The sequence below is a fragment of the Trachinotus anak genome, unplaced genomic scaffold, assembly GCF_046630095.1.
Source record: "Trachinotus anak isolate AG129_WGS33_773 ecotype Australia unplaced genomic scaffold, CSIRO_AGI_Tana_v1 ptg000003l, whole genome shotgun sequence".
Lineage (NCBI taxonomy): Eukaryota > Metazoa > Chordata > Actinopteri > Carangiformes > Carangidae > Trachinotus > Trachinotus anak.
This window is the reverse complement of record NW_027273854.1, coordinates 11129805-11150756: the sequence shown is the minus strand read 5'-3', so window position 1 is coordinate 11150756 and position 20952 is coordinate 11129805. Positions and strand designations below refer to the sequence as shown.

Genomic DNA, 20952 nt, shown 5'->3' with positions numbered 1-20952 from the left:
ACAGGTCAGGCTGCACCTGCAACAGTTCTATGCCATGTTTCTGAAGAGGGCGTTGTACAGCTGGAGAAACTGGAAGGTGATGGTGGCACAGTTCCTGGTTCCTTTGGTCTTCACTGTCGTGGCCTTAGTTGTGGCACGCACCTTTCCCAATCACCAGGATGCTCCTCAGCTGAGGCTGGCACTCAGTCGCTACGGTCCCACCAGGGTCCCATTGGCTCTGCAGCCTGGGGCAGGTCCCCTGGCGTCTGCCCTGGCAAAGGCATACACTTCACAGCTCTCTGCCCAGCTAGGCCAACTCATCAACATCACTGGTAAGCACAGTGGGACAGGGACTTGGTTTGACTGCTTAGCTGAGTATTTACTGACCACAGGTCCACTTTCTCTTCTTCCCCTCAGACTTCACTGATTACATCCTGACCCAGGCAGAGGAAGAGGGCGGCAGCTTTAATGAGCGCTGTGTCTTGGGTGCTGCTTTCCGTGGCAGCCACTATGCTGAAGCAACAGCCTACTTTAACAATGAGGGCTACCATACACCTGCCACTGCTCTCATGATGGTGGACAATGCTCTGTTCAAACTTCTAGCAGGGCCGAATGCTTCCATCCAGACGGGCAATTACCCCATGCCACGCAACCTGTCGGAGGTCGCCCAGAGCCAACTCACAGAGTGAGTAGAGGGGGGTGGAGAACAACTTGCTTGATTCCAAGAGCTTAAAATGTGGTAAACTGAGTGATTTGAATTAGGCTTGGGGAGAAAAGATGGAGAGATAGATCCACAATATGAATATGAGTCTTTCTGTTGCACTGAAGTGCTGATGCATTACACAAGTAATCTAGTGGCTTTGTGTTACAGATCTTTAAGTAAGAATTTGAAAAAAAAAAAAAAAAACTCCAAAAGGGACTTTATTATTACTTACTTTATATAGTCCACTTTGTGTAGCCATCATACTGACATGAACAAGCCCAACTGATTCATTAAAGTGGTTGTAATCAATATTTTTTTTAAATGTATCTCTCTTGCTATCTCTTCACTCTTCTTTTGTGCAGTTTCTCTTTAATTTCCTGTCATCAACCCCTTTTCAACTCCTCTAGTCTTTTCAGTCCTAACCATCGTACTCCTCCTTTCCTTATGTAGGGGTAAGACAGGTTTTGCCATCGCCATCAACCTGATGTATGGCATGGCCTCCCTGTCCAGCACCTTTGCCCTGCTGCTTGTTACAGAGTCCTCTATTAAGTCCAAGCATGTGCAGCAGGTCAGCGGCGTCTACCTGTCAAACTTCTGGTTTTCAGCCCTGCTGTGGGACCTGGTCAACTTCCTGCTGCCCTGTCTCCTCATGTTGGTGAGCATGACCTCTGATACTACTTGTGGGGATGGGGATAGTGAGACTGACAAGTGGTCTTATTTGTCCAGGCTAAAACTTTAGTTTGCATAGAAGTGAAGATGTGAATTGCACATTCATGTCTCAACGTGTTTGTTTCTGGTCTCAGGTGGTATTCCAGGCATTTGGAGTCAAGGCTTTTGTGGAGGATAACCACCTGGTAGATGTGCTGCTGTTACTGCTGCTCTATGGCTGGGCTGTGGTGCCTCTTATGTACCTACTCAGCTTTTTCTTCTCCACTGCTGCTACTGCCTACACTCGTCTCACCATCTTCAACGTGATCTCTGGCACGGCCACCTTTCTGGCTGTCACCATCATGACCATCCCAGGTGAGGGATTCCAGCGCTGGTAGATATTGGCAAAGTGTCTCAAATTAGCACACTGGGCAGGATATAAGGTTATAAGACAACCCCACCTTTTCACACAGCTGTTTTGAAGATTCAGACTATTCCTGTTGAGATGCTACTATTAGTCAAAATAATATGCATTTGGCCCCGAGTCATTCTCTGCAGTGAAGACATTAGGAGATGCTTTCAAGTCATTTTATTTTTTCTGTGGCAGCAAAACACGTTGCATGGGTTGTCAGAAACTCATCTAAGTTAAACTAGGTTAACCAAACACTTTTTGGGCTGATGAGCATGACAAGTTATGAAAGATACTCAAGAAGATGTGCTATAAACAGACTTGGAGTAACATGCTAGCCTAGCAACTACAGACAACCAATTAGCCTGATGACACTCACTTTTTCAACTTTTTCAAATGTAATTATGCCTCCACGCTCGTGACAGCGAGGGCCGGAGGCAGTATGTTTTTGGGTCATCCATCCATCCTGATTAGTGTTTGTATTTTACTGAATATATCTCAAGTGCATAAGGAAACAACACCTACACATCCCTGCAGAGATTTGGGTTCGGTTCCCAGCATCACTGATATCAAATACACATATGCAGTGTACGTGGGTTATTAAAGTGACAGTAAGGAGACATATGTCTGTCCAAGGGCTCTGCAGGTTAAGATGGGAAAAATAATGAGCAAAATAGGGGTCAAATGCATAAAAAGAAAACAAAAAGATGTTTCCTTATCATTCCTGTTGACTGCCTCCTTTCTCCAGAGTTGGACCTGCAGAACATGTCGCACTTACTGGATAAAGTGTTCCTGATTTTCCCAAACTATTGCCTGGGCATGTCCTTCAGCCAGTTCTACCAGAACTATGAATTCATCTCATTTTGTACGTCCAGTCCTATCAGCGAGACAGTCTGCAAAATCTTAAGTAAGTACAATATAAATGTGGCCTCAGAGAATAATGAAGTCATTGCTTTGCTATAGAGGTGGTACAGTGTATGCTTTTAGTTATAATACTGTGAAGATGTGATGTACTGGTAGTGTGATATACAGTATATGATGTAGAAGATATAATTATAATGATGAGTCATACTGTGGGTAGCGGTATTACACATATATTCAAATGGCGATGGTGGTTCATTTTTATAGTGACAGTGATTATATGAATTATGACATATCCTAAAAATAAGGAACCTTGCTTTTGGTTTTTACCAGTTTTCACTAAAGATAACCCAGAAACTTTATTTTCACTGGGATTTTATGTCTCCATGCATTCAAAATGTATTGTGCTTCTGCTGTAAGTTCTCTGTAGTTTACAGTAAACGTCTTGTGAGATGGACCGCTAGACGAACACATCTTTTCTCTGGTTTTAGACATCACATACCAGCCAAACTACTTCTCAATGTCGGAGCCTGGTGTGGGCCGCTTCCTTGTGGCCTTTTCAGTACAGGGAGTGGTCTTCATTATTCTGCTGTTTGTCATCGAGCTGCAGTGTGTCCGCACTGTCTGGCGACTCCTCACCTCCCTGGGAAGAGGACGCAAACAGGTAGATGCATTGTGGGAGTGGTGAATACTGAATATTTCTTGTGTTTTTCTGTGGGTTTGTGTTTCTTTTTCTTTTTTTTTTTTTTTTTTTTTAAATATCCTAGCAACCACAGCTGGCACTGCTTAGGAGGTCTCTCGAGGAAGCTCTTTACAAACTGAGCAAAGCTAAATCCCTGAATACATCTTGAGTCGTGATTGTAGTAGCACAGAGTAAATGGTCTAGTCTGATTATGTAGATTTCATGAAAACTCTTAAGTAACTTGGTCACAGTTAAAACACTGCTACTGGGGTGGTTCATATTCGGTTGAATGCTAGCTGGCAACATTTGTCAGTCATGAAAGACGTCTGGCAATTAACACTTTGGTTTGTGAGTTTTCAAATCAGCATGAGACTAATAACAAAACTGCAAAAGCACCAAATTATATGCCCCCTCAGAGAAAGTGCATCTGTTAATAAATCTGCAAACTGATTTACTATATCAAGGGAGCCAGCCTTTAGTAAATTGAATATTGTTAAATATGTTAATCTTTTTTTTCCCCAAAATGAAGCATGTCATCACTCCTTACATAATGACCCCATGTGTCTCAGCAGCACTTCATATGGCTTCCTTTTTTACATTTAAAATTACACATCTTGTCTGTCTTTTGGGAAACTGTGTTTTGGAAACATGCGTAAGTGGTAAATCTTGTGTGTGTGTGCCAGTTACCTCTAATAGAGGACGCGGCACTCCTTCCAGAAGACAGAGATGTGGCCGAAGAGAGGAAGAGGGTCCTGGAGTGCCAGCCGATAGTAGAGTCTATGATTGGTAGCCCCCTCATACTGCAGGAGCTCAGCAAGGTCTGTAGCACCAGAGATTTTTCATTGTATGCAAAGGTCTAAATGTTTTTTTTTTTTTTGAAACTGGTAGACAGGGTGCCTCAGCGCTGAAATGAGGGTGATTCTAGAGGTGCATGTGTCTCAGTGAGTTATGACAAGGTGGTACGGACTCAATGTTATCTCTCCTTCTCAGGTGTACAGCAGCGGAGCGGACCTCCTGGCTGTGGACAGGCTGTCTTTAGCTGTTGGAAAAGGGGAGTGTTTTGGCCTCCTTGGCTTCAATGGAGCAGGGAAGACCACCACCTTTAAAATGCTGACAGGTGACGAGAGCGTGACCTCCGGGGATGCTTATATTGATGGATACAGCATCTTGAGGGACATCAAAAAGGTAGGATGAGAGGGATATAAATAAATAAATCAAAGATAAATTGTCCTCAGTAATACAGTGGTTTGATTTAAATTGACTAAATCTTCAGTGTAGTGCCACACTGCTTTCAAAAACAAAAAATCTTCTATCTCTGCATTGCAGGTGCAGCAGCGCATTGGTTACTGTCCTCAGTTTGACGCCATATTAGATCACATGACAGGAAGAGAAACTCTGAGTATGTATGCCAGGCTCAGAGGGATACCAGAGAAGTATGTGTCCGGCTGCGTGGAGAATGTCCTGAGGTCGCTGCTGCTGGAGCCTCATGCTGATAAACTAGTCCGCAGCTACAGGTTGGTAGACAGAGAGTACACATACAGAACACATATTAGCCTGGATAATGCTCTTATTTTGTTGAGCAAGCGTGTGCAAATAATATGTCACCGTCAACATATGCAGTGGTGGTAACAAGCGGAAGCTGAGCGCAGGCATGGCTCTGATTGGTGGGCCTCCGGTCATCTTCCTGGATGAACCTTCGACTGGGATGGACCCCGTGGCCAGGAGGCTGCTGTGGGATGCTGTTACACGCACACGGGAGTCTGGCAAGGCCATAATCATCACTTCTCATAGGTGAGACTTATGGTGTGTTTTGGGTATCAGCAATGGTAGAATGTAACTAAGTGCATGTTGTCAAGTACTGCATTTAAATACAAATTTCACATGCTTGTATGTTCATTTCCTTCAGTTTGTACTTCTGCTTCCTTACATTTCAGGAGGAAATATTGTTTTTTTAACCCCACTACTTTTAGCTATAGTTACAGGTTACTGTATATTATATATTTTACAAAATATGATGCGTTATTGTAGTTGAAACTACCTGACAGTAGATAAAGTAGCTAAAATGATTGCTTCAACCACCTGTAATGGTAAAATGCTATTTACAAATGGATACACCATTAATAATAACCCAGTAATATGATATAAAATAATATAACAGCATCACTGGACAGTTTATTGCATCACAAGTACTTTGATGTGATACTACTCCAAGAAGTAAATCATTTCTGTTATTTAAAATCATTTCTTCTGCCCCTGGATAACAGTTAAAACAAGCTATATGAAAAGCAAAAGGAGTGAAGATGCTTACACCTGTACCTGTCCCTCTTAATATGTTCCCTCACCAGTATGGAGGAGTGTGAAGCCTTGTGCACCAGGCTGGCAGTTATGGTCAATGGTCAGATTAAATGCCTCGGGAGTCCCCAACACCTGAAGAGCAAGTTTGGCAGCGGCTACACCCTGCTGGCTAAAGTGCACATAGACACTGAGTTGGAGGACAGAGACCTGCAGCTATTTAAAGACTTCATTGAAAGCACCTTTCCAGGTCAGAGGCACGGAGTCAACGTTCATTGTACTATTTACAAATGATAAAGATGATAAAGAAGAGTAAATGGAAAAGTGTGTGTTTATTATCACGATGACTACTCATATTTTAGGTGTCACAGTGCTGTATTATGCCAAACAAAAGAACAAAATGTATTATTGTAGTGGCACCTACATTTACAGTTATCATTCTATATATATTTCTCATTGGGATTTAGGATTTTTCCTGCACCACATTAACCAGTTGAAGGTATATTGAAGTGATATGTCGCCTGAAAAGAATAGCAAAGTAGATCTAACCCTCTGAATTTCCTTCCCCAACAGGAAGTCAGCTAAAGGATGAACACCAGGGAATGGTGCACTATCATTTGACTGACAAAACACTAACCTGGGCCCAGGTACAGTTACAGATCTGCACATTCAAAAAGCTCAGCGTAAGATTAGAATAAAAAAAAAAATCCATCTCTTCACTTGTGTTGTGTTCAATCTCCCTCTAGTGGACAAAATAATACACAGCAACTTTCATGTATAGTCTATAGTATTATTTATAGTTACTATTTTATAGCTTCAGCAGGAAGTGCTATCTAGTCTCCATCCTCCTCTTATTTAGTCAAGTTTCCACCTCAACATGTTGTCTTGATGAGCTGAGAATGAAGATTTATAAAACTACCACAGAAGTTTAACATGTGAATCTCAAAAGTATGCAATCTCAAACTATTGTTGACCAGTGTTGTTTATGGCTAATATGACATGCTGACAATGATGGTTTGATAGTATAACCATGAAACATCACTGAAAAGGTAGAGATATGCATGAAAATAAAGATGTAAAGTAGCTGCATGCACACAGTTGTAAGGTGTTGGTACTTGTAGTTTCACTGTTCAAAAGATGCATATCATTGCTTTATATTGTGATCTTGGCAGAGAGCCTTGGGTAACACCCACCCACTCCCTGTTCTCCACTCCCCCCCAGGTCTTTGGTACTTTGGAGGCAGCCAAGGAGAAATACTGCATTGAAGACTACTGTGTGAGCCAGATATCCCTGGAGCAGGTGTTCCTCAGCTTTGCCCAGTTCCAGCACTGCACAGAGAGCAGGAGGAAATAGGTGGAGCAAGGAGTCCGTCCATAACATCACCCTTTTTCTACAGTGTGTGTGTGTGTGTGTCTGTGTACAGGACCCGCGCACATGGACCTGTCTCGGTTACACAGCAGTTGTGCACACAGGCTGGAGCACTGCACCGTTTATCTCCAGCTCCATTTTTACCTTGACCAACAAAACACACACAGACACAGAAACACACACACTGGGCCAGTCCCCAAACATCAACTTCAGCATTTCTACTACTGTATCCTGTTGGTGTGTCTTTGTTGGGTCATTCATGCCGTTGTTATCGTTGTTGTGTGATGAGAAAGTAGAAAAAATTGGGATTATGAGATGATGGGATGTTAATACCAAGTAATGAACTCTGCACCTTTTAGTGAGGTCAAAGACAATGACACCACTCATTAGATACTACCACTACTCTGAATCATATGTGAATCATATGGGTTATTTGTGTGTGTGCACTTAGGTGTGTACAGCTTGTCTTTTTGTTATTTATGATTTTATTTTCTGACTTGATTTTGTTTCCAAGAATTTGAACTTTGTTTTGGTGGTCATCAGTCGTCACAAGAGAATGAGCCATTCTTATGAAATTTTTGCACACCTTTGCGCCTTATCTACCTTATCTAACTAATGAGGGTTCTTGTTTCTTTGTGTAGCCTTGTACAAAATGTCTTTGCCAGATGTAAATAATGTGGCGTGTTCATGCCGCTAAAACTACTTACTCATTCAGACCAGAGCTTTGACTCTTTTAAAGGCTGTTTTGGGCTCATTAATGAATGCATGCATGAAATACGACATACCAAGCGCATGATTCTGGGAACACTGGAAGACCGTCCTTTCTGATGAGGATTAATCCTCAGAGTACATTTAGTCTCTCCAGTCTCTTTTTTTTTTGCTGCCAAACAGTTTATGGTAACAGCTCATATCCAGCCATTACGGAAGCCATTTAGAAAGAGTCATTGTGTGACACGGGATTATTTTCAAATGGTGCTGTTGCAGTAAAACAGGAGGTCTGGACTTCAAATGGTATCAGACTGCATGTGATTGATCTGGACGTAGAACAGCAAGACTGCAATGACCTTTGATGTGTTTTTGAACATTTTTCTTGCAGCTATGCATTTCATATGGTACACGTGTGTGTGTGTGTGTGTGTGTGTGTGTGTGTGTGTGTGTGTGTGAGAGAGAGAGAGTGAGTAAGAGAGTATGCTAACACATTATTCCTGAACTCATCCAGACTATACAAAAACAGTGCTCTTTAAACAATTGAAAACCAATAGATTGTTACTGTGCAGTGGTCAAACTTTAACATCTGTAATGTAGAGCTGCTCCTGCTTGAGGAAAAGTCAGGAAATGCAATAAAAAGACCCAACGGTGGTATGGATGGTAAAACCGAAGACGCAGTCCACTGCACACAAACAGATGCCTTGTTTCGAAGAAGAATGATCAACGCAGTGTTTGTTCCTCTTTCATTAAACTCAGAACATGCCCATTTATCACATTCCCATAGCCTTTTTATACTTTAGAGAACCTGTAAAAAAAAAATGTGAGCATTCTGTAGGAATATCATGAATGACATTTAACCCCTCCCCTCCCCCCATATCCTAAAAAAAAAAATAAAATTCCCACACACATTGATGAGAAATAAATTCTCATTTCCTGCCTGTCATCTGTGTTAAAGATCAATGTTATAACCTGAGATGAAAAAGCAATCAGATTGAACTCTTGTGATCAGACTCCTGCTCTACTCTGGCTTCACAGAAATGAGATGAATGTATTCACTGTCTTACACAAAAGCAAAAACACTCACTTTGATCAACTTTATTAACAGCTACGATTTACAGCGTTTTCTTTATGTCACCTGATGTTTGTGAAAAAAAAAAAAAAGGTAGAGACTGACATTCCATGACGACACTGGTATGTTGCCTATCGGTCTTTAAATGATTTAACTTCTTAATTTTGACATTTGTTACATTTGTTTGTGTTGCGCAATTCATGTCTCGTTACATGTTATAACTTGAATCAAATGCAATGTTAGATATATAGTTAGAGAAAAATGGAAAGGGTTGCACTGCTGATAGTGAAGGATTGAGTTATGCTGAAATACAGTGTATCATATTTAAAAAGGGAATTTACATCATTGTAACTGTGTACTGTACTGTACCATGCAACTGAACTTGTCAACTGTATATGTATCGCTATTCTTTTTTAATTAAAGAATGCTCTATGCAAATGGAAGCAAACATCAGCGTTATGTCTCATTTTTCCTCAAACAAAAACTTTCACGCTTTTCCTGAGTGTGTTTGCATGAAGAGATACCACCAGGAGGAAGTGGAAAGACTGTTTTTTGTTTTTTTTTCAAAGGAAAGAATTCAAAGGTCAAAAAGAATTCAAAGGTCAAATCTGACGGTCGACTACATAATGAATAACATCAGCAGCACCTTATGCTTTATACTAAGATTATCAGAACAGTTTACAGCTGCAAATCCATCACACTGAGATATTTCTACAGTACTGTCATTCTTGCAAACGGAGAGGAACATACTTTTTTAAACTTACCTAGCTCTGTTTTTCAAAGATGCCTGACTAAACTCCAAGATTATACATTTTGTTTTATTTGTTGATATCCAAAAAACACGGTGTACTTGTCTGCAGCGGAACTGTTGGAAAATTTTTAACCTACAATACATGTTCATCCATATTTTAATCTGTGGTTAGATATACCTGGAATCAGAGATGCCATGATGCAATTATTCTGTTAATCTATGAACCCGTCTTCCTGCCAAAATGTTGGATTAAAACCCTGGCCAAACACATCCTTGTGTTTTAGCTGTAAAGTTTGCCACTCCTTTGAGATGTGTCTCTCAAGTGTGAGCAAATAGAGCCCAGAGGGGCGGAGAGATGCTTAGTAACACCATACCTGCAAGGACCTTCCAGGTGTTGTTTGTGTGAGCATAAACAGTTCAGTGTGTCAGCTGCTAGGTCAGTCAGAGGAGAACAACAATCAGATCAACAGCACCACAACAAAATGGCTCTTTTGGGTGATTTTGTTTTCTTCTTCTTCTCCAATCCCACCACCCTGTTCGGGGCTCTTGCTGCCCTGCTCATCCTTCACCTTGTGTCCAGTCGCTTCACCTCCAAGGAAATGGGAAAGGAGCCCCCGGGGCCGAGGCCTCTGCCCCTGCTTGGTAACCTGTTACAGCTTGATCTCAAGAGACCCTACAAAACCCTCTGTGAGGTAAGTTTGGCATTTCTAATCCACCACAAATCCACTTTGCATCATGTCGCAACTTATTAAAATCTCCTTTAGTTTATACATTTTTTTCATTAATAAACATTGTACATTATTTCTGACATAGGTGACTGCATTTTTTTTTTGTTTGTTTTTTGTTTTTTTTTGTTCCAGCTTTCAAAGAAATACGGGTCTGTATTTACGGTTTACCTCGGAACCAAAAGAGTGGTGGTCCTGGCTGGGTACAAGGCGGTCAAAGAGGCTCTGGTTAGCAACGCAGAAGAGTTTGGAGACCGAGATGTGGCCCCTGTATTTTATGATATGAACCAAGGTCACGGTATGACCTCCCTTTCTAAAACCTTGAATATACTTTTACATGTTAGCACAAAAGCAAAACCACCAAGGACGGTGTATTTGTCATCAATGAATTTAATATTACACTTTTGTTGTTGTTGTTGTTGTTGTTGTTTTGTTTCAGTGTTAAGCCTATTTAATTTCCGGTTTGTTTAATTTAGGCGAATCGCTGGTGAGCATTAGCTCAGTAAATCTGTACTAGTCGTCGTGTGATACGTAGCTAATACTCACTTTTAACTTGTGTAACTTGTGTTTTATAGGAATTCTGTTTGCGAATGGAGAGTCGTGGAAAGCGATGAGACGTTTTGCCCTCACCACCCTCAGAGACTTCGGGATGGGCAAAAGAGTGGCCGAGGAGAAAATCTCCGAGGAATGCCGGTACCTGAGCCAAATGTTCGAGAAGCACGAAGGTATGGGCTTAATGTCCTCTGATGTACAATAATAACCATGACTGAGGGGTCAGCGGCAGCCATATATCCTCCTGGCACGACCCCCCGCTGCGCCTCGGCCCGGTCGCTTAATTGTGCGTCGTATCTTCTGAAGGGAAACCGTTTGACACCACTTGTCCGGTGAACTACGCCACATCCAATATCATCTCCTCCATCGTGTACGGGAGCAGGTTTGAATACGACGACCCTCGGTTCAAAAACATGGTGAGAAGAGCAAACGAGACAATACGCGTCACGGGTTCTGCGTCAATCCAGGTAAGCCTCACGTTTGCTGCCGTGACAAATCAGATCTGCTGCATGTAGACACAAATACACAAATAATGATAGATAATAATAAAGTAAACCAGAACATGATTGCATATGGTGCTTGAGGCTGAATTTCAAATGACAAAAACAATATAAGACGGTATCAAAATATAAATCCTACAAGTCCCAGAGGTGCTTAGTATTTTCAGATTGTAACATTTTGTTGAAAATCTTCTTATTCCAGTCTTTCTGTACAAAACAAAAATCGTCTGTCCAAAATTGTCAGGGATGCCGGTAAAATAATTGGCTTACAGCAGCTCTCTCTTAAGCAAATCTATGACAGACTAGTTTTGCAGAAAACCCTCCCAGCCCTGATCACCCTCTTTTTGGCAAATTTATTCCTCTTCCCTCAGGACAGACTGTTCTTATTGTTTTAACTCAAGTTTGGTTGTCCTCCTTTAATGTACTTTACTTTTTTTAAATTGTTTTTACCATCCTGGTTGTTTTTCCCTACCAACTGCAAAACAAATTTCCCCCTTAAGGGACAATAAAAGCTCTGAATTTGAATCTGAATCTGAATTTGAAATGATGGAAAATATTATTTCACAGTGGCAAATAACTAATGAAAAGTGCTGAATATATGAGCGCATACACTGCATGTAATGAGCTCTCTCTCTCTCTCTTAACCTTCATGTAATATGAGCTTTTACACTAATGTGGCACATAGAACAAGTCTTAGGGTGTAGTGTGTAAAAAAAAAAACAAACAACAATTTGCTTTTCCATTTCTACATTTCCATGAAACCTATCTACTTAGTTGATTGTTTGGTGCACCCTGTCTTAAATAATCTGTGTTGTGTCACAGCTTTACAACATGTTCCCCAGGCTGGTCGGTTGGATAAAAAACCGGCAGCTGATATTAAAGAACGTGGAAATGACTATCAGAGACGTCAAAGATTTGATCAAGCAACTGAAAGAGACACTGAACCCTCACACGTGCAGGGGGCTCGTGGACTGTTTTCTCATTCGGAAGCAGAAAGAAGAGGTGAGACAACATCTTTCACGTTGTCACAAAGAATAGCAGTGTTGCACGCAGCTATTCTATTATGACATGTGGGTGGTCTTTTCCTCAGGACTCCTGTGTTATGGACACTCACTACAATGAGGAAAACTTGATATTCACTGTAACAAACTTGTTTGCTGCTGGCACCGACACCACAGCGACTACACTGAGATGGGGTTTGCTGCTTATGGCCAAATATCCACATATACAGGGTAAGGACAGAGATGAGGCTTGTGAATCTTTCCTTGTTGTTGAACATGTGTTCACCTATGGGTGCCTTTTAACACTTGACAAATAAAAGGAAACTTAGTTTCAGTTCCTGGCTGAACTCCTCCGTGTGTTACACTGTCCTGGTGCAGCTCTCCATTTGTAGAAATAAGAATTCAAGGTTTTCTGTCTTTGTTATCTTGTTCTAATTGGAGTTGAATCAAGTTTTGAGAGCAGTTTGTTGTGGTGGTGTGATTTTTATGCTAGTTTCAAGAAATAACAATCTTAATTTCTCCATAACAAATATTTGTTTGTAGAAAGTTTTTTTTAGGAGAAAGCGGAAGATGTATAGACAAAAAAAAAATCACATAGGTATAAATAAATATATGCATAAATAAATAAAAATCAAATACATAAATAAAAATAAAATGAAAAATAAATACATTTTTGTAATGAAAAATGCTATTTCTAATTTATTGAGTTCTATTTCTAATGTATACATTTATTTATGCATTTCAAGATTTATGTATGTATTTCTGTATTTCTACATTTATTCATTTATTTATTTATGCATTTCAAAATTTGTTTGTGTGTATATATGTCTGTATTTCTACATTTATTGATGCTTTGATTTACTGACCCTTTAAGAATTTCCCAAAAGCAAAATAAAGAAGCCTATAACATTAAAACTGCAGACAAAGAATATCAACTTCTCATTTTGCGGCCTCAGACCAGGTCCAGGAGGAGTTGAGCAGGGTGCTAGGAAGCCGTCCGGTCCGGGTAGAAGACCGGAAAAACATGCCCTACACTGATGCTGTCATCCATGAGACACAGAGACTGGCCAACATTGTCCCCATGTCTATTCCTCACAGAACCAGCCGAGACATCACCTTCCAGGGCTACTTCATCAAGGAAGTCAGTTCCTCACATCTGTGTCAATACACACAAATTTGTTTTTGTTGCGTCCTCCACCTCTGAAACGTGACAGTCCTCCCATTCTGAAACTTTACATGCTCTTCTGTTTTGCCTCCAGGGAACTACTGTGTTTCCTCTTCTGACTTCTGTCCTGAGTGATGAGAGCGAGTGGGAGAGCCCACACACTTTCAACCCTTCCCATTTCCTGGATGGGGAGGGTAAATTCATCAGGAGAGATGCCTTCATGCCCTTTTCTGCAGGTTTAACAGCTTTGTGGGGTTTTAGTTCTTTACTGATTAGAGCTAATTTACACTTGAACAGAACATGACTCTTGCCACTCTCCGTTCTTGCAGGTCGCAGAGTGTGTCTCGGAGAGAGTCTGGCAAAGATGGAGCTCTTCCTCTTCTTCACCTCCCTCCTCCAGCGCTTTCGCTTCACCCCTCCACCTGGAGTTACAGAGGATGAACTGGATCTGACAGCGGCTGTGGGCTTTACCCTCACTCCCTCACCTCATGAGCTGTGTGCCGTCAGTCGCCATTGATGAAGACAGAGCATGGCATTATACCTGTTTTACTCACTCTTACACAGCAACTTTTTTTCACCGTGCAGCACTGCATTGGATGTTGATTAGCCAGCAAATGTCCCCATCCTCAAAACTGCGGCTGGTGAAAAAACAAAACTGAGCAAAGTGACAGTTCAGTCTCAAAAAAAAAAGAATTCCTGATGTACTTTGGTTTTGCAGTTTGTTTGTCAAAAATAAATTGCCAGTAAATGGTAGAAATCAAGTCATTTTCTCACTGCAAATTAAGTTTGACTTTTTTATTTGTGCCTATGCGTTTTTCCGTCTGGATAATCTACATTAAAAATGTACCCTCTTTTTCTCATCATTTTCTGATGAAAATAGACAAAAAGTAAAAAAAATAAAATAAAATTTCAATTATCATTTTGTCAGTTCACTTTTTTTTTTTATTTACAACACTGAGCTGCATAACAAGTGGAGTGAATAAGTCACATTAAACCTGCGCCTGACTCGGTCTGGCTTAAAACATAACATAGCAGAGCTGTAAAAGAGTAGATTGAAGTGATGACGTTTAGGTGATTAACTGAAACTTGCTACACAGCTGTAATTTAATACCAACAGTCTTTGGGTTCTGTTCAACCGTTGCAGCTTAGTTTGTTTGGCTCTGAATTGGCTGATACAGAAAAGCTGCTTGGCCAGTTTCTTCGATACCTCTGTTCGACTAAATGCAGGCCAGGCAGATGTAAAGTTTCTGTTGTTGTTATGCTGTGAAGAAGGTGGTGACAAAGGGAGAGGCTGTTAATGCTCAAAGAGAAAGGGGTCAAAATCTGAAGGTGGCTGTCTGCATAAAAGGTGGATTAGGAAATGAAAACCAGTGGGTTCAGTCTGAAAAATTCTCAGAAGGAATCACCTTTACAACTTGCGACGATACAATAAGGAAGGAAGGAAATCAAGCGGATTTGTTTAACCAGCAGGCAGGACACCTCCAGCTTAGGCCAGTTTCTATTTACCCACAATTAAAGACACACAATGCATGTTCCAGTGAGACATATTTGAATGACCTACTATGGTATTAGCCTGATCTGTGTCTTTAGTGGCAGGCTGATCACAGCCCATCAACCATACACATTGTAGCGTAATATTATAAGCTAAGTTCTCTGTCTATTTGCTAAATGAACAATGCTACAATATATGTAAACTGTGTGTATCACTGATTATGTGCACGTGTGTTAAACTCAAGCAAATATATTATTTTTAAAAAATGCAGTATGAAAAAGTTAGATCATAATGGTGTATTCCTGGATGAGAACATGTTTTTAAAAAATGTAAAAGAAGAGAATTAGAATATAATGACTAAAAAAAAAAGGACATGCCCGGGAATGGCGAGGCATGTCGGTGCCCTCAGGTCACTTTGACCTGCTGCCACCTGTGTGAACAACACACAGGTGGATGTACCTGTTTCAGTAGAACACAAAAGGATTCAAACTATTTTCAGCACCATTTTCGAGAGATAAAGAGTTGTGCCCCCAGCCCAGGAGTTCTATTGAATAACAATGTATTGTTGCAATCTGATATGGGCGGGAAATGAACTAGGCACTTTTTGGAGTATAAAATAAGATGTCACGTATCAGATTTTTAGCTCAACTTCTGTTGCTTTTGGGCTTTGTTGTTGACAATAAATGTCTGCTGCACTGAACTCTGCCCCCCGGTGATTTTTGAAGACTGAAGATTTTTGAACAACTGATAAGACTCAAGACTTAGAATCTGGTCCATGAGTGGGGTGTCCGTCCTACATCAACATTTGTCAGAGAAAAAAAATTGATGATAATAATAATAATAATAATAATAATAATAACCCTCCTGTCTCACTCTCCACAAGTATTTCTGCTAATCTTTTGCATAGACTACTGTGCTACTTTCTTCTGTGGACAAAGCAGGAAAACAGGTTTCTGCATCCAGGTGTAAGGTCAAGTAAAATGCATGCAAATGCCTCCCTTCTCAGACATTTGCATGTTTGCTGCTTCTTGGAACTTCATGCCTGTAATTTTCCAGATATTGTACATTCGAGCTGCCTAATCCTGATTGACGTTTTAAGTATATGTTTGACTGGCTGATCTGCTCATTCACATGAACTGAGGATGTGACAATGGTGGTTTGATTCAGGGTGTGTTCTGGTTGAGGTTTTTATAAAGGAGGTGTTATTCTGTAGTTCCACCCAGATCCAAAGGGCTTGATCATATTAGGTTTTGCTTTTATACGAATAGTCACTCCGTCTCCCACTCACTTCTGTGGAAGCCTTCTTTGCGGTTGCGGGAGATTCACAGGTCTGAGTTCAGCTTTGTTCGACTTTGCCAGGATAGGTGTGCTTCTTTGACCTACAGAGACACTGCCACACTTCTAGCAGGTTTCATCACAACATTAAAACACTACTAGACAACAAACTGTGGCGTAGCTCTCATGCTGTCTCTATAGTCTTTATAGTCATTACTCTGAGTGACCAGTATTTATTTTTTTACTGCATCACGTCCCTTTTTGCCTTTATGGGGCCAATTGTGGGGAAATATTGTTGATTTGAAACATAATGTGACCAAGCCAGAATTCGATTTCAAACAGAGGAAAACAAGAAGCTCGTAGTGACAACCCAGTTTCTTCAGTTCACAGAGGAGTGCTTTGAACACAATGTTTGTGTTCCTACAAAAAGTCAGGGGGGAAGCTACCAGGTGACTATAGGATCATGTTTGAAGATCTTCTTGAGTCCTCCATGTCAGTCTCCCTGCTGGCGGCCATTGTGGGCCTGCTGGTCCTCCACTTTATTTACTCCACATTCAGCTGCCAGGAAAATCGGAGGGAGCCTCCAGGACCTAAACCTCTTCCACTGCTCGGTAACCTGCTTCAGGTGGATCTCAAGAGACTTGACAACGCTCTTTTTGACGTGAGAAATGACTTGGGCATCTAAAACAATGTTCTATGGCTATAGCAGACAGATTACTTGCATACATAAATATATTTCATTTAAAATATTCAGTTACTTATGAGTCTCATTTTTACTTGCCTTGATGTTTTTAGATGTCCAAAAAATATGGACCTGTGTTCACAGTCTACTTTGGACTTAAGAAGGTAGTGGTCCTGGCAGGATACAGGACAGTCAAACAGGCTCTGGTCAACTATGCTGAGGAATTTGGAGACAGAGACGTCACTCCCATATTCTACGATTTCAACAAAGGACATGGTAAGATGGTAATGGTAATGTTTTGAGAGTTTTTTTGTTATTTGTTTTTGCTGATGTTAAAAGTTAACATTTGTTTTCAGGCATACTATTTTCCAATGGCGACTCGTGGAAAGAGATGAGGCGTTTTGCTCTGACAACACTGAGAGATTTTGGGATGGGCAAGAGGATCAGTGAAGGAAAAATCATTGAGGAATGTCACCACCTGACTGAAGAATTTGAACAACATAAGGGTAACAGTATCTCCTCTAAACCACTGCACAGATTTATATACACACTGACAAAAATCACATGGTTAAAATGGTCCAGCTTTGGGATTAACCAGCCAAGAAAGGGTTGTTTTAATCCAGTGTTAATGTTTTTCGTTTTCAAATATTACCATTGGTTTAGTTACCCAAAAGTATAAAATGTAAAGTGAGTATGAATGTGTATCTACTCTAGTTCTTCTCAAATTTATATGCTAATATTTGTTTCTGATGGTTGATGATATGTGTAGCCTTTGTAGTTAACTCTGCCCAGGAGGTTATGTTTTCAACTGTCTGTCTGTTGGTTTATCAGTGGAATTACACAAAAACTAATGAAGTGATTGGCACCAAACTTGGTGGAGGGATGGGGATAGGCCAGGGAAGAACCCACTATTTTTGGTTAAAGGGGTGGATCCAAGAATTTCTTTTGTCACTTTCCTTAACATTGTGAGGTCGGACATTTTTTTAACAGGTTCAATCATATTACTGCAGTAATATAAAAAAGAACAACACAAACACTGGGTCAAAGCAACCCATTGACAGGAGGTAAAGTTAAACCTGTATTGTGTCAGTGCTGTATTTTCCCTTGAGTAATTTATCATTTCTGCCTATCTCTTGTCTGTAACCCTTTTCTCTCAGGTAAAGCCTTCAACAACGCCCAGGTCATCAATTATGCAGCTTCAAATATTATATCAGCTCTCATGTTTGGGAAGAGGTTTGAATACACAGACCCTGACCTTCAGGCTATAGTGGAAAGAGATCATGAGACCATCCATCTGACAGGATCAGCTTCCATTCTGGTTGGATTACAGATTTATTTTTTTATTACTGCTGTGCATATTGAAGACTTGTTAGCCTATGTCTTAAGAGATGAAATATGTATTGCTGTTGTAATCCATGAAATATTTGGTAAAATGAAAAACAAAACCAAATGAAGACTGATAACATGAAACCAGCAGAGGCGTAAGATCTCATGGCTCTCTTAATTGTTGTGTTAAATCCTACAATAATTTGATAATTGTGCACTTTTACAGCTATATAACTTATTTCCTTGGCTGGGCTCTTGTCTTAAAAACTGGAGGGATTTGATGAAGAATGTGGAGAGCAATAATGCGGACACAAGAAGGATGATAGCAGATCTGAAGGAGACTCTGAACCCTGAGATGTGCAGATGCTTTGTTGATGCTTTCCTGAGCCGTAAGAAAAGTCTGGAGGTGAGGTGTCCAACTCCACTGAATCCTCTCCTAGGCTGATAATACTGGTAAAAAAAATGCTGGTTGTTTTTACATCTGCACATCCCATTCTTGTGAACTCGATACATCTGGAATGCCCAGAGGGTATCATCTGCTTGGACTTAAGGATGAATGATTAGAATTTGGTAGTTAAAGGTCAGAGCTCAGGGTCACTGTGACCTCACAAAACATGTTTTCAGCTAATACGCTAATTCTGAAAAAAAAGTCATATCCAAATGGTCAAAGGTCCACTTCACTGTTACATCATAACCTTCTGCAAAAATACTTCTTGTCATTCAATGCTGCATCTAGGACCAGAAGGGAACATTGTGACCATATTTCCTGCAACTTCATTGGTTTCTAGTGTAACCCCTCTTTTCTATGTTATGATAGGAGTCTGGAATTAAGGATTCACCATACCACGATGACAACCTGTTGTACAGTGTGACAAATTTGATTGCAGCTGGAACTGACACCACAGGAAATACACTTCAGTGGTGTTTACTTTTCATGGCCAAGTACCCTCATATTCAAGGTACAAAAATAAGGCTGGTCTCAGTTTACAGTGTTTAAAAAAAAACTGGGATCAAACTAGCATCACATATTTGCCAGATTTAATCTCAATTTCATATGTATCCAGATCAGGTCCAAGAGGAGCTGAACGGGGTGGTTGGAAGCCGTCAGGTCCGAGTAGAGGACAGGAAGAACTTGCCGTACACCGACGCTGTCATCCATGAGTCACAGAGACTTGCCAATGTTGTCCCCATGGCCATTCCTCATAAAACCAGCCGAGATGTCACCTTCCAGGGGTACTTTATCAAAAAGGTCATTTTCTCACATCAATCTAAACCGACACAAATTTGTATTTGTTGGATATGTTTTTCTATCTCTGAAAACTCTGAAAATGGTGATTTTGTTCTAAAGGCTGCTTTCTTCTTTTGCCTCCAGGGAACTACTGTGTTTCCTCTTCTGACTTCTGTCCTGTATGATGAGAGCGAGTGGGAGAGCCCACACACTTTCAACCCTTCCCACTTCCTGGATAAGGAGGGTAAATTTATCCGGAGAGATGCCTTCATGCCCTTTTCTGCAGGTATGACAACCTTTTCTTCTCCAGAGATTACAGATATGTTATGGTTGCACATATGTGATCATGCACAACTCAGCTGCAGCTCTTTGTTCTTGCAGGTCGCAGGATGTGCCTCGGAGAGAGTCTGGCCAGAATGGAGCTCTTCCTCTTCTTCACCTCCCTCCTCCAGCACTTTCGCTTCACTCCCCCACCCGGACTTACAGAGGATGAACTGGATCTTACACCAGTTGTGGGCTTCACCCTCACCCCTTTACCTCATGAGCTGTGTGCCGTCAGTCGCCAATGAGGAAGACAGCTGGGACTTCTTGATTGTTGTGTTGTTATGCCATGGCAGGATGGGAACTGATACATTGTGGACACCCATTATGTGAAAGGGGAATTTTCGTGAGAATTCTGTGTAGAGATCTAAGTCAGCAACTGGCAGTAATTAAAATACATATCGATGGTAACAGGTGCGAGATGATTTCTCCTATCAAAAAGGATGACAAGAATGCATCTATAACAAAGGATCCTGTAAATTCCTTCTTCCAATAAAGTGTCACTGTGACTCAACTTGCACCAGGTTAGGGTTAAGTTGATCTGAGTCTGTGGATATGTTGAGCAATGTGGGGGTAAATTAACCATTTGACTTTTTAGGAATAACCCTTGGCATCATTTTGTCGACAGACAGATTCACATCTTTAAACTTGTGAGAATAAACCACCGTTTAGAGTTTCAAGACCCCTGCACTATCAAAAATGACTGTTCAACAATCCGCTCATCAAGGTTGTAGGGAAACATGAATTGTTGCTCCGTCCTTGCAGTTTCTCCAGTTGAGGTAGCTTCTTTAGCACATCACTCAGTCGGAAAGTTGCCTTGTCATTTTCCTTGAATCCCTCCAGGATCCCCTGGAGTCTTCTGAGAAATCTCGCAATCACTTTGTTGTCCTCAAGACTCTAAACCAAGACAATGTAACCATAGCTCCTGCATTTACATGTAGATTTATTTTCTGAGATTGTCTGTGGTGTCATTGTGGGATTCATTGTTGATTGTAGATTCATAAAGCGCATTACCAGTAAGGACAGACAGCAAAGAGCACTGGCACACTAGCAGAACAATGTTCTCCTGTGGACAGGGCCAGCAGAAAAAAACGTGTTTTAGATCATTTTAAAAGACGCCAGCTGAAACAATCCAATATCCGTTAAAATGTATGCTTCCTTTATTTCCTATCTATAGTGCTTTATCTTCCTGTCAAAACCACACTTTCCTTTGGT

At 40.9% G+C, this 20952-nt stretch overlaps 3 protein-coding genes across 6 annotated transcripts in view; all 3 read left to right on the top strand.

The window, feature by feature from the left end:
• abca3b (ATP-binding cassette, sub-family A (ABC1), member 3b) overlaps positions 1 to 9172 on the top strand; it is a 29099-nt gene extending 19927 nt beyond the window's left edge. For both annotated transcript variants that reach the window (XM_071473614.1, XM_071473615.1), the window contains exons 19-31: positions 5 to 311; positions 397 to 664; positions 1133 to 1337; positions 1486 to 1705; positions 2488 to 2646; positions 3092 to 3264; positions 3966 to 4100; positions 4273 to 4467; positions 4609 to 4796; positions 4903 to 5073; positions 5628 to 5824; positions 6148 to 6221; positions 6796 to 9172. In XM_071473614.1, coding sequence (XP_071329715.1) covers positions 5 to 311; positions 397 to 664; positions 1133 to 1337; positions 1486 to 1705; positions 2488 to 2646; positions 3092 to 3264; positions 3966 to 4100; positions 4273 to 4467; positions 4609 to 4796; positions 4903 to 5073; positions 5628 to 5824; positions 6148 to 6221; positions 6796 to 6927 — 2424 coding nt within the window. In that variant the 3' untranslated portion in view covers positions 6928 to 9172. The remainder of the gene's footprint in view (positions 1 to 4; positions 312 to 396; positions 665 to 1132; positions 1338 to 1485; positions 1706 to 2487; positions 2647 to 3091; positions 3265 to 3965; positions 4101 to 4272; positions 4468 to 4608; positions 4797 to 4902; positions 5074 to 5627; positions 5825 to 6147; positions 6222 to 6795) is intronic.
• Positions 9173 to 9886: 714 nt separating this feature from the next.
• On the top strand, positions 9887 to 14329 carry LOC139616784 (cytochrome P450 2K1-like). Its single transcript, XM_071473620.1, has 9 exons — positions 9887 to 10162; positions 10331 to 10493; positions 10771 to 10920; positions 11054 to 11214; positions 12070 to 12249; positions 12338 to 12479; positions 13205 to 13389; positions 13508 to 13649; positions 13743 to 14329. The coding sequence occupies exons 1-9, from the start codon at positions 9953 to 9955 to the stop codon at positions 13928 to 13930; spliced, it is 1521 nt and encodes a 506-aa protein (XP_071329721.1). The 5' UTR covers positions 9887 to 9952; the 3' UTR covers positions 13931 to 14329.
• Positions 14330 to 16570: 2241 nt separating this feature from the next.
• Positions 16571 to 20251, top strand: LOC139616753 (cytochrome P450 2K1-like). 3 transcript variants are annotated; one of them, XR_011688432.1, is made up of 9 exons: positions 16571 to 16841; positions 16976 to 17138; positions 17219 to 17368; positions 18020 to 18180; positions 18415 to 18594; positions 19006 to 19147; positions 19253 to 19421; positions 19561 to 19702; positions 19798 to 19935. XR_011688432.1 is itself a non-coding variant. In XM_071473619.1 (9 exons), the coding sequence occupies exons 1-9, from the start codon at positions 16644 to 16646 to the stop codon at positions 19983 to 19985; spliced, it is 1509 nt and encodes a 502-aa protein (XP_071329720.1). In that variant the 5' UTR covers positions 16579 to 16643; the 3' UTR covers positions 19986 to 20251. The 3 variants fall into 3 exon arrangements, 2 of the variants coding, with proteins under 2 accessions (XP_071329719.1, XP_071329720.1); XM_071473619.1 differs by having other exon boundaries at positions 16579 to 16841; positions 19253 to 19437; positions 19798 to 20251; XM_071473618.1 differs by having other exon boundaries at positions 16575 to 16841; positions 19253 to 19702; positions 19798 to 20251.
• Positions 20252 to 20952: the final 701 nt, after the last annotated feature.